This window comes from Sceloporus occidentalis, unplaced genomic scaffold (genome assembly GCF_023333645.1).
Source record: "Sceloporus occidentalis isolate IW3139 unplaced genomic scaffold, rSceOcc1.0.p SCAF_8, whole genome shotgun sequence".
In the NCBI taxonomy this organism is placed as follows: domain Eukaryota; kingdom Metazoa; phylum Chordata; class Lepidosauria; order Squamata; family Phrynosomatidae; genus Sceloporus; species Sceloporus occidentalis.
In genome coordinates this window covers 25,215,684-25,227,500 of record NW_028316988.1, presented here as the reverse complement: position 1 = coordinate 25,227,500, position 11,817 = coordinate 25,215,684, and the positions used below count along the sequence as shown (strand labels likewise).

The following is an 11,817-nucleotide window of genomic DNA, read 5'->3' as shown; positions in this document are numbered from 1 at the left end:
ATCCGTGAATGATCAAAGCCGCAAATGTGAAAAGACAAGTCTATATTTATAAAAAATTAAATTCCAAACTGCAAACCTTGATTGTGCCATTTTATATAAGGGACACCATTTTACTATGTTGTTAATGAGACTTGAGCATCCATGGATTTTGGTATCAGTGGAGAGTCCTGGAACCAAACTCCAGCAGATAACAAGGGCCCACTGTATGTTGTTGTTGTGTGCCTCCAATCATGGGGTTTTCTGGGCTAATTTCTTCAGATGGGGTTTAGCATTACCATCCTTTTGAGACTATGCGTTGCCTAAGGTCATCCAGTGGATTTCATGGCCAAGCTGGGGATTGGTCTCCAGAGTCGTAGTCCAAGACTCAAACCACTACATCACACTAACATTATTATTATTTTATTTATTTATTTGTGTCTTGCCTTTCTCTCCCCGGAGTGGCTAACAACATAGACTCAGCCCTCTATATCTACATATTCTATATCCACAGCTTCAGCATATACACACTTGAAGGCACATACATACATGAATCCCATGCGACACTCACAATAATCTTACAGCTTTTGGGCTCTGCCTGTTTGGGTTTCTCTAGTGCCAAACCATGCTCCGGAAGGTTTTCTTGTCTTCCATATCAGGTTTTTGGGTTCTGGGTGGACTGCAGGGAGAGGAGATCTTATTCTAGATTCCACTCTTGGTGAGGGGAAGAACACTTGCTATTGTTGGTGTGTGCCTTTGGGACATTTCTGACTCATGGTGACCTCTTAAGGAAAACCTATGGCAGGGTTTTCTTGGCGAGATTTCTTCATAAGGTGACCATTAGTCAGAGTTGTTGTTGTGTGCCTTCAAGTTGTTTCCGACTTATGGTGACCGTAAAGTGAACCAACATGGGGTTTTCTTGGCAAGATTTGCTCCAAGGTGGTTTGCCTTTGTTCTCCTCTGAGGCTGAGAGAATATGACTTGCCTAAGGTCAATGGCGGAGCAGGGATTTGAACCCTGGTCTCCAGAGTCCAGTGTTCAATCCATTACACCACACTGTCTCTGTTTCTTGAAACCATTTCTTCATAAGAGGCTTGTTGTGGTTTCCCTGTAAAGCTGAGAGAGTGGGACTTGCCCAAGATCATCTAGTGGGTTTCCATGACCAAGCAGGGATTCGAACCCCAGTCTCCAGAGTCATAGTCCAGTGCTTAAACCACCACATTGTCTCTACGCAATGACGATTAGCAACAACAGATTTGTGCCAGGGTTGAACAGCCCTGAACCACCTCTGCCCAGCATTAACCCGGATTCTTCTTTGTCTTTCAGGCTCTGTTTGTTCTCTTCATCCTGGCCTACATCCACATTGCCTTCTCCCGCTCGCCCATCAACTGCCTGGAGCACGTCCGGGACAAGTGGCCCAGGGACGGCATCCTGAGGGTCGAGATACAGCGCAACTCCAGCCGTGCTCCCATCTTCCTCCAGTTTTGCGATGATGACAGGTTTCCGGGTATGGCGGTTGAGCCGGGTGTCGAAGAAGAGGAGGAGGAAGAGGAAGAGGAAATGACCGTGGAGATGTTCGAAAACAGCTCCATCAAGGTAGCAGGGATGGGTGGGAAGGTGCTTCTTATTGTTTTCTATGTTTCTTTCATCATCTTGGATGGACATCAGTAATGCAGGAGAGCATAAGAACAGTCATGCTGATTCAAACCAAAGACTTTATATTATTATGAGTTTCTACCCTGCCTTTTGGACTGTGACTCTGGAGACCAGAGTTCAAATCCTGGCTCTGCCTTGGAAACCCACTGAGTGACCTTGGGCAAGTCCCACTTTCTCAGCCTCAGAGGATGGCAATAGCAAACCCCCTCTGAAGAAATCTTGCTAAGAAAACCCCATGATAGGTTTGCCTTAAGAGTCACCATAAGTTGGAGGCGTCTTGAAGGCACACAACAAAACTAACAAACCATCAACCCTAACTTGAGTTTCCAGCAGTCGACAGGTAAGTTGAAGGCACAGAGACAAGCAAGGATTAGGGTTATCTTAATTTAATCAACTAATGATCTGCAGCCCTTTCCCAGCCTAAGCATTTTCCCCCTCTTTTGTTTCTATAGTTTATGACTTGGATCAGTGGCTCGAGTCACCTATAGCTGCGTTTACCCCTAGGGGCACATGTGAGCTGCCTCACATTCAGTGTGCTCATTTTGGATGCTTGTTGTGCTTAAACCTTTTCCACATTTACAGCAGTCTACCTCAATTAATATGCCATTAAACTTTTTAAAAATCGTCCCTAAATTCTCGTCCCACATGAGGAAGTGGGAGTGTGGAGCCCATTAAGGGCCTGTGAAACCAAATTAGCAGCTTGTGTTGTGTGAACGAAAGTCGGTGCCTCGATGCGAAGAATCCCCCTGGGGACAACTGACTGATTTAAGCCACTTAATTTGCTTCTTAATTTCATTTAAATCTCTCAGCGTGGCTCCCGTTTATCCCTTCTGTGGAGGGGAACCCAGAGAGGGGATTAAACCGGTGAAGTGGTACCTCTGGCTGTCACTAATTATAGCACTAAAGCGATCCTAATAGCGATTATATTTGATAAATAGGCTCAAGAATCGCCAGTTCTGCAACACAATGTTGCACCAAGCAACGCCTTCAATATAAATTCCCTTCCGTTTTCCTCCTCTTCTGATCTTTCATCCCTTCCCCTGCCAAAGTGAACACTTACACAGCCTCTCAAAAGGCTCACTCAGCCTCAGAGGAAGGGAATGACAAACCCTCTATGAATAAATCTTGGTTTAGTGGTTTTGAGGGTTGGAGCAGGACCAGGGTTCAAATCCCACTTGGCCATGGAAACACACTGGGTGACTTTGGATAAATCATAATCTCTCAGCCTTAGAGGAAGGCAAAGGCAAACCTCTGAAGAAATCTGACGAAAAGAACCCCATGATAGTTTGAATTCACAGGCTGCATTCATACTGCAGAAATAATCTGGTTTGGCACCACTTTTAACTGCCATGGCTCCATGCTATGAAATTCTGTCAGTTGTAGTTTGTTGTGGCACCAGAGCTCTGCTTTTCCTCTCCTGATCCTATACACTGGTGTCACAACAAACTACAGCTCCCAGAATTCCATAGTATGGAACCATGACAGTTCAAGTGGTGCCAAACTGGATTATTTCAACAGTGAGCATGCAATCACTGTAACTTGAAAATGACTTGAGGACATACAGAAGCAGCAATTTGATTTATTATTTATCTTTGCCACTATTCTTCACATGTCACAAATGACTTGAGGACACACACCACCACCGACAAATTGAAGAGCCTAGAGGAATTGTACCCACTGAACCATGGGTTATCCAACCCTCGCCGTTGAACTGGTTTGGAAATAAACCTCTTTTAATACTGGTGTTTCTCCCCCTAACTCTCCTCTTCTTTCTTTCCCAGTTTGAGCTGGATATTGAGCCCAAGGTGTTCCTCAAGCCGTCGCGACTGAACGGGGCCAAAGTTCTAGCCCCCAACGAAAGCCAGGAATATTCTTTCAGCGATGAGCCGGCCTCTAAAGGTATGGAGCCCCTCAGCGAGACTGTGTCCGAGTTTGAGATGCTAGCCAAAGCAGGTAAAGAGAACCACGCTGCTAACTGTTAATCCCCCTGCCCTCTCTTTGCTTCTCATCTTTCCCTTGCTTATCCTTTTCGTCACATCTTTCTTTTTCTTTCTTCCTACTTTAGAGCTTTTTTCTCCCCACCATCCCATCACTTGATTTTCCTCCCGATGAAATCACAACCAGCTTCACAAGAGCAGGGTACAATAAAGGGAGGGTACGGTCGGGAAGGAGTGGGGTTCACCCAAAGGAGACCCCTCATTGCTTGTGCTTCCCCGGTCTTGGTATGAGGGGTGCAGGAGGGCAGTCTCAGTGGAAGATATGGGAAAAGAGGAGATTTACAATCTTCCATTGGCCAAGGAATCGGGGACAGGTTGTAATCTTCTCTTTCTCTTCTATGACTTCGACTCATCCCCTTTGTATTGTTTAAAATTTATTGAGTTGCCTTACATACTCATGAATATATATGAATTGTCTCACCTTCTTTGTATTTTTAAAAATTTATTGAGTTAGCTTATATACTCATCGGTAAGTCACCCTTATGTATAAGTCGAGGGCATGTTTTGGGGCCACGATGATAGATTTAGATACAACCCATAAATAAGTCAATGTAAAACTTAGGGGAATGCAACAAAGGATGTAAAGGATGAAGTAAAGAAAAGCGCTCTTTGCCCACCCTGCCATTCAAAAAGGCTAGAAACTGTGCCACAGCAGAGAGAATGGAGGGGGGTCAGTACTTCTTTTAGGTTCATCTGGGACAGACTAAGCTCTCACTTTTTGCCACTCAGAGAAGGAGATGGTTCCTATTTGGATAAGAGTTAATATGCTGTACTTACATTGACCTGTGAATAAGAACCCAGATCTTTGGGGTCTTACCCCCCCCCAAACCTTTTAGACTTATACATGACTATATACAGTATTAACAATATAAGAGAATGACATAATGTAAACGTAAGTTCTATTTTAACAGCACAAAGCAGAAATTCATTCCCCCTAAAATAAGACGTACCTACCATGATGTAGTGGTTTGAGTGTTGGACTAAGACTCTGGAGACCAGGGTTCAAATTTCTCCTTGCTCATAGAAACCAACTGGGTGACCCAGTGCAAGTCACACACTCTCAGCCTCAAAGGAAAGCCATGGCAACTCTCTCTGAACAAATCTGGCTGAGAAAACCCCATGATAGGTTCACCTTAGGGTTGCCCTAAGTCTGCAACAACTTGAAAGCAACAATAGGAGGCCTTTTTATGACCAGGAGATGGACTCAAAACCAGTTTCCAACTTGGAGGTGATTTTTAGTATTTGCCCCCACCCTGTGGTGGGGGCTGCAAGTGGCCCATGGGCAACACTTGTGGGAGGAACCAAGTGGATGGGAGTGGACTGTTTCCATCGGTAAGTAGCTCAAATTGCAGTAAAAACCTTGGCTTATCATTGTATACAGTGGGCCCTTGCTTTACACGGGGAATCCATTCTGGACCCCTTCCACCCCCACATAAAGCAAAAAACACGTAAGCTTGAGCCCCATTATATCAGTGGGGCTCATGCTTGCTGTGCGGCTGTGCGCGCTATTCATGGGCCCCATTGGATATAATGGGGCTTGTGCTCGCTGCAGGCAATGCGTGCGCGTGGGGCACTCGCCCCTTTCCCAGGTGTCTTCAGTGTATGCTGAATGCTGCCTATATATGGCGCAGGCTCAATGTACAATCTCAGGCAGCCCAAGTATGTGTTATTTGCGAGGAGGGTTTGCCTTTGCAATGTTTGCTCTTATTCCCATGCAGGTTCCTATCGTCTCATTTGGGATATCTTCACCAGCTGAAGCACTCAACTTAAAGGGGTTGAAAAGAAATCTGGTCTTGGGGGTGGTGTGTTTCCCAGTATCCACTCTCTCAGTCTTTTAAAACTGCTTTTCTTCCCTTCCTTTCCCTTCCAGTCTGGCCGCAGGAAGAGTACATTGTGGAGTATTCCTTTGAGTATGGCTTCTTGCGGCTGTCCCAGAGCACCCGCCAGCGTCTCAGCATTCCTGTCATGGTAGTAACGCTTGGTGAGGCTCATTTTTATTCTGCCGCTCTGTTCCTTTGTCAGATGATAGCAAAGTTTAGTTGTCAGCTGCTCCTAAGTCAGGAAAGCAGGGTATTGATCAGGGCTGGGTAACCCCCTCAAGGCTGTTGGGAGCCAGCATAGTTAGTGGTTTGGGCATTGGACTAAGACTCTGGAAGTCTGCTTGGCCATGGAAGAACATGCCTTGGGCAAGTCCCACACTCTCAGCCTCAGAGGCAGGCAAGTACAAACTGCCACTGAACAAAACTTGCTAAAAAATAGGTTCATCTTAGGGTTGCCTTAAGCCAGAAACAACTTAACCGCACACAACAACATCAATTAGTAAATTATAGAGGGGTTGTAAGCTGTAATACAAACATGCTTTTTTGTTTTTGTGTTTTGTTTTGTTGTTGTTTTTTGGCTTCTCAAATCCCCTTTTGGGTTTTCATCTTTCCTCCAATTATTCTTGTCCTTGCTCTGCCTCTCCAGATCCCACCCGAGACCAGTGCTTTGGTGACCGCTTCAGCCGTCTTCTGCTGGATGAGTTCCTGGGTTATGATGACATCCTCATGTCCAGTGTCAAAGCCTTGGCCGAAAATGAAGAGAATAAAGGTACCCAGAAATAAAGACTGGACAGGGTGCACTGTGTCCCCACTGTTCGTGAGAGCCACTTTACTTGCCAGAGGTTTTTCCTGACAATGCCATGAATGTGTGTGTCTGCACCTGTCAGGTTAGCTGTTGGCGAAGGTGGGGTTAAAAGTGCTGCAGCACTCCTAAATATTGCTGGACTGCAGTTCCCAGTATACGCAAACAAATCGCAACAATCTTTTTTCCCCTCACGTTGTTTTTCCTTTCCTTCTTGCTGACATCCAGGGTTCCTTCGCAATGTGGTGTCCGGGGAACACTACCGTTTCATCAGCATGTGGATGGCCCGGACTTCATACTTGGCAGCCTTCGTCATCATGGTGATTTTTGTGAGTGTCTGGATTCAATTGTGACATTTATGGCCTGACTTTGGGCAGTCTTGCCTAGTGAGATGCTGTGTGCACTGGCCAGAATACTCTGGGGGCAACCTGGAATAGTCTGTTCCCAGAGCTGCCCTAAACTCCACCTGTTACCTCCTTCCTCTGTTCTAACACATGGCAGCTGTCTGCATGCATGTTCTGCTGTGCCACCTGGCACACAGAACGAGGTGCCCTCTGTGCGAGTTATTCTCTCCAGCGGCTGCCACTATCAGGCAAAATATGCATACAAATAGCCACTCGGTGTTAGAACGGAGGGTTCTGGATATTCTGGGAAGATCTTGAGCAGATAATAAGTTTTAAAAATCCTTTAAAAGGGGGACGATAATCCCTGGCTCTGGTGCTGCATGGGCTGTCATCTGGACTGTTCTCACCAGAACCAGGGTTTGGGCCAGGTGTCAAACTGGGGGAGAACATTTTATTTGGCTTGTATAGACAGGGCCTGAGACAGCGTTTTATAGTCAGGGCAAATGAAAATTATTTGGACACAAATCGACTTCCCTGGCAGAGAGTAGCCCTCTGTGTATGCGAGTGTCCTCTGCCCTCCAGATTTGCAGTTGCTGGTTTGCCCCTTTGTAGTCCCTTAAGCGGTGACTTAGCTCCTCTTCTTTTTTTCAGACCCTCTCTGTCTCTATGCTGTTGCGCTACTCCCATCACCAGATCTTTGTTTTTATCGGTAAGTCTTCCAGTGGTTTCCCTGGTGGTTCTGCACATTATGCCTGTAGCGTGTTGGGTCTTTGCCACCAAGCAGATGGGTTTTGGAATCTTTGGCACCATGGCCTTTCATGCCAGCGTTCATGGGAAGTGTAGTGCAGCACCATTTGGAAAACCAGTGGGGCTGTTGCACTCATGCCCTGCTCATGGGCTTCCCTGTGGAATGGTGGGTGAAGTGCTTGATAGGCGTGTGGTCTGATCCAATAGGACATTTCTCATCTCTCCTTCCTCCACAGTGGACCTGCTGCAGATGCTGGAGATGAACATGACCATTGCCTTCCCAGCAGCCCCCTTGCTGACGGTCATCTTGGCCCTAGTAGGTAAGAAGGCAGCCCTGACTGAGCATAGATCAACAGCAAAGGAAAAAAGAAGCTAAGCCTCTCTCACCAGCCACCCTCAGCATATTTTTTAAAAAGCATAGATCTATAAGTTTGGCCACTGAAATGGAGATCATAAAAAAGTGGAGGTGGGGAAAGACGCCTTTTGGAAGAAGCCTTCAAATGGTCAATAGTTTTGGGGGTGAGACAGGCAACTTGAAAGCACATACACACACACCTAGAGTTCTCTGCAAGAGAATGGTAGCACCTCACCAAACTGCACATTTTTTTAGTGATTACCCTTCGTTGCTTTCATGGGAACTGGCTCAAACTGGGATACCAAGCTCCAAAGAACCTACTAATTATTTTCTTTTCTTCTCCTTTCCTGGCAGGCATGGAAGCGATCATGTCGGAGTTCTTCAATGACACTACCACGGCCTTCTACATCATCCTCATTGTGTGGCTGGCCGACCAATACGATGCCATCTGCTGCCATACCAACACCAGCAAGAGACACTGGCTGAGGTACACACATGTAGCCCAGCAACTTCTGTTTTCAGCCATTCCCAGCCCAGGGCCCCTTGGAGTTATCTGGGACATGATGAGTATTGTAGTTCAAGAAAGCTGGTCCATGGAAGGCAGGAATACCAAAGGAATTTGGGCTGCCCCCTTCCCTTTGCTGGCAGCCCAAGATCATGTTACTATTTAACTTTAACTGAATTGAATTACGTTACGGATTTGATTACATTAAATTGGCTGTTCAGCTGGATTGTTTTCACAGAAGGGATCTATAAGCAGGGAAGGTGCTTCCTTTAAAAAACAAAATAGATTTTTAATTGTTCTTAACTTGTTTTTTGAAGTTGTTCATTGTAATGGATGGTGGTGAAGAGACATAGTCACCCATCTTGAAACCAGGAGAGAAAATGTTGCATTTTGTATACTTACACAGCTTGGTGTATGCGTGTTTTCTGATATGCCATCATCTACTTCCCTGCAGGTTTTTCTACCTGTACCATTTTGCCTTTTATGCTTACCATTACCGCTTCAACGGGCAATACAGCAGCCTGGCGCTAGTCACCTCCTGGCTTTTCATACAGGTAAGTTGCTGCTTTTTTAAAAAACCTTTCTCTTCTAGTTGGACTAGAACATGTTTGGACTAGCTGTCCCATCTTCTTTGGGACCAGACCAGACTGTAGTGAATGCACTAGCTAGCCTCATAAATGTGGAGGGAGTGCTGGATTGCAGAAGGCAGTCCATAATACCTAACTGAGGTATTTTGAGAGCTGTGGTCCAACACTCACACTGTTTGTTCATAACTCATCCTGGCAGGGGATTCTCCTTTAGGAGTCTGTATCCTTATCCTCTCTTTCTCTCTGCTCTTCTCTCCCTGGCAGCATTCCATGATCTACTTTTTCCACCACTATGAGCTGCCAGCTATCCTCCAGCAGATCCGGATTCAAGAGATGCTGCTGCATACCCAGCAGGTGGGCACTCAGACCACGCTCCAGGACAACCTCAACAACAACACGACTGTCGCCCCCACTGATCTGGCTGGTCCTCGTCCCCATCTGGACACTAGCCCTGCTGGGGAAGTGGCTGGACCCCTGGCTTCTGGGGAGGGCCATTCTGCTGCCACGGCCCCTTCCCTGGGCAGCGACTTAAACTGGGTGGCAGAAACGGCAGCTGTCATCACAGAAGCATCTTTTCTATCCAACTTGAGCGGCTCTTTCCTGGACCCTGGCAGTCCCCCAGAAGCGACTGCCCCTGGGAATTTGCCGGACGCAGCTGTTGCTTCGAGCGTGATGACCCGGATTCTGGTTGGCGGTGACCGCGCAGAGGCACCAGTGGGATCCATCACCATTGAGGTCACTTCAACTGCAGGGGTTCCCCCAACGGACACAACGTCGGTGTCCTTAGCACCAGACGATGCTCCTCGGCCGTTGCAGGGTTTGCCCACCCAAGCTACCGAACTCCCAGGTACAGACTCTTTGGACCCCTGCTCGCCAGACTCTGCATTAAGAAGACCCTCTGGGGAAGGACTTGTCGACGGGGAGGCCTGCCCCATCTCCCCGGACAGTACGACTTCCTCAGATCCTGAATCCAGGTTCCCTGCTCTGTAGTGGACCGGAGGCCTTTCCATCCTCATCGTCCGTTCATCACCTACCCTGAACAAGAGGCCACACCGGAAGGTGAGGTGCAGAGGAAGTCACATCCTCCCGTGCCAAGAAACGAAAAAAAAAGAAACCATGAACCCGAAAAAAGGCATGGCTAAGAGTAGTAAAAGTTGGTCCCATCTCTGAACGAAATCCACAAGTCCCTTTACACCCACTTAACATGCCTTTTGGGTCTTTCTCTATGGGGCTTGCTAAGTTCTACCTCCTTGTCTCTTTTAACTCCCCTCTAGCCGATGCTTTTTCGGAGAACATAGGACTTCCTCCTTGTTCTCTGCCAGGGATCTTGGCTCAGTCCGAATGGGGATGTTTTCGCTTGCTCTCTGTCCCCCTCAAAAGGTTGTGGGGGAGAGGGGCTATTGAGCAAGGATCATGGCAGATTTCATCAAAAGATGCTGGTGTGGGAAATGGGGAAAAAAAGCTTGCACTCAGGAGGGGATTGGGCAGTGAGATAGTTCTGGGCTGATTTGGCACTGCCACTACCTCTTCCTTCTCCTTGGCATGCAAGTCGTAGGAACATTACTCTGGTGTTCTCAGGGTGGGTAGGTGGGGAGAATATCCAGGCTTCGTAGCTTGGATTGTGCATCCACTTATAGTAAATGGCCTCTCTTCAGAACATAGATTTTCTTTTAAAATGAAATGGTGGAGGGTTATTTGCTCACACGATGCTCTTGGAAAGATGGGGCAGCCTCTTGTCGGGTGGGTTCTTCCTGCCAATGGGTTGCTTCTTAAGTTGTAAATCCCAATAAGAAAAGGGTTACGTCCAGCTGGGACAGGCTCTTTTTGCAGTGATTTGGGGGCGTATTCCCCTCCACCTTTTAATCTGTCCTTACCTAAGGAAGAGCAGTGCAGGGTGGGATGGGTCATAGAGCTATTTCTTGCAAGCTAAAAGTGCATGGGGAGGAATGGGATAAAAGACAGGATTTTTTTCCTCCTTGATTTTCTGCCTAATGGGAGATTTAAAGGCTCGGAGGCGAGAGAGGAAAGGCTAAATCTTAATACACTGAACAGAGGAGCAGGAAAATGAAGCTTAGCTGAGTAAAGCAGTCAAGAGTATGGCTTGTAAGTTTAATTTCTTTTAGTCTTGCTCCTGATGAGCGTCCTCACAGCCCTCTTATTATTCCCTACACACACAAAACCTGAGTATCTTTTATGCTGCATGATGGGTTAGAATATATTGTTTTTTCCTGCTCAGCCCAGTGCCTTTCTCTAGGATTGGGGCAGTGGGTGCCTTTCAAAAGATTGGCCCTTTCTGTGCAGCCGCCTACCCAGAGATAAAAATAGGAAGAGGAGGGGATTCTCCTCTTTTTCCCCAGTTGCAGATTCCCTTATAGTTTTTTGGGATGGGGGCAGCATTGCAAACAGTAAGCTAGCAGGGGACTCCCAGTTGTGGCACAGGAGTGCCTTTGGAGATTTTACCAAATCTAGCAATGGAGAGGAAACAGCCAGGCACTGAGTAACCTGCAGCCTTCCAAGTGATGCTCCCATCATCCTCAGCTGTTGGGGCAGATGGGAGATGTGTCTGGCAACAACCGGAAGGCCACAGATGTCCTCAGTGTTGTGTGAGGAAGAGGAGAAGAAGGCTCAGCTCTCCAAAAGTGTACCCTGTAATCTCATTGAGTGGAGATTTTGGGGGGCTTTTAAGTGTAGAAAACGTAACTCATGACCAACAAGCTGTGGATCGCTCCAAGCTCCAAAAATGCCTCAAACCTTCCCCCTACTTACATAGATTTGCAGTAGACATGGGCATGGATGCAGAGCTGAAATACGACAGTTTTCCTTCAAGTAGTTGGTATCCTGTCTCAAGCCACTGTGTTCAATATTAATGCTTAAAAAGACAGAATTGTAGCAGGGTGAGTTATACTTGATTTTGGTGGGGCATGTTAGAGATGCATAACACACACGCACACCCCGTAGCAATGGTGTTGAGAGACCGTTGGTGTGCAATGTATTGGCAGAACCCTGAGCCACCTTCTGCCAATATCTG

At 46.9% G+C, this 11,817-nt stretch overlaps 1 protein-coding gene across 2 annotated transcripts in view; it reads left to right on the top strand.

Moving 5' to 3' along the window:
* The window catches only part of LOC149308337 (membralin-like), an 11,850-nt gene extending 1,947 nt beyond the window's left edge, over positions 1-9,903 (top strand). Inside the window, exons 2-11 of one of the 2 annotated variants that reach the window (XM_089535564.1) lie at positions 1,303-1,572; positions 3,414-3,531; positions 5,500-5,610; positions 6,096-6,218; positions 6,480-6,580; positions 7,247-7,304; positions 7,579-7,662; positions 8,052-8,184; positions 8,657-8,756; positions 9,054-9,903. In XM_089535564.1, the coding sequence (XP_089391690.1) occupies positions 1,303-1,572; positions 3,414-3,531; positions 5,500-5,610; positions 6,096-6,218; positions 6,480-6,580; positions 7,247-7,304; positions 7,579-7,662; positions 8,052-8,184; positions 8,657-8,756; positions 9,054-9,779 (1,824 nt within the window). In that variant the 3' untranslated portion in view covers positions 9,780-9,903. Of the gene's footprint in view, positions 1-1,302; positions 1,573-3,413; positions 3,586-5,499; positions 5,611-6,095; positions 6,219-6,479; positions 6,581-7,246; positions 7,305-7,578; positions 7,663-8,051; positions 8,185-8,656; positions 8,757-9,053 lie in introns of both variants that reach the window. The other variant, XM_089535563.1, reaches the window with a different exon arrangement.
* Positions 9,904-11,817: the final 1,914 nt, after the last annotated feature.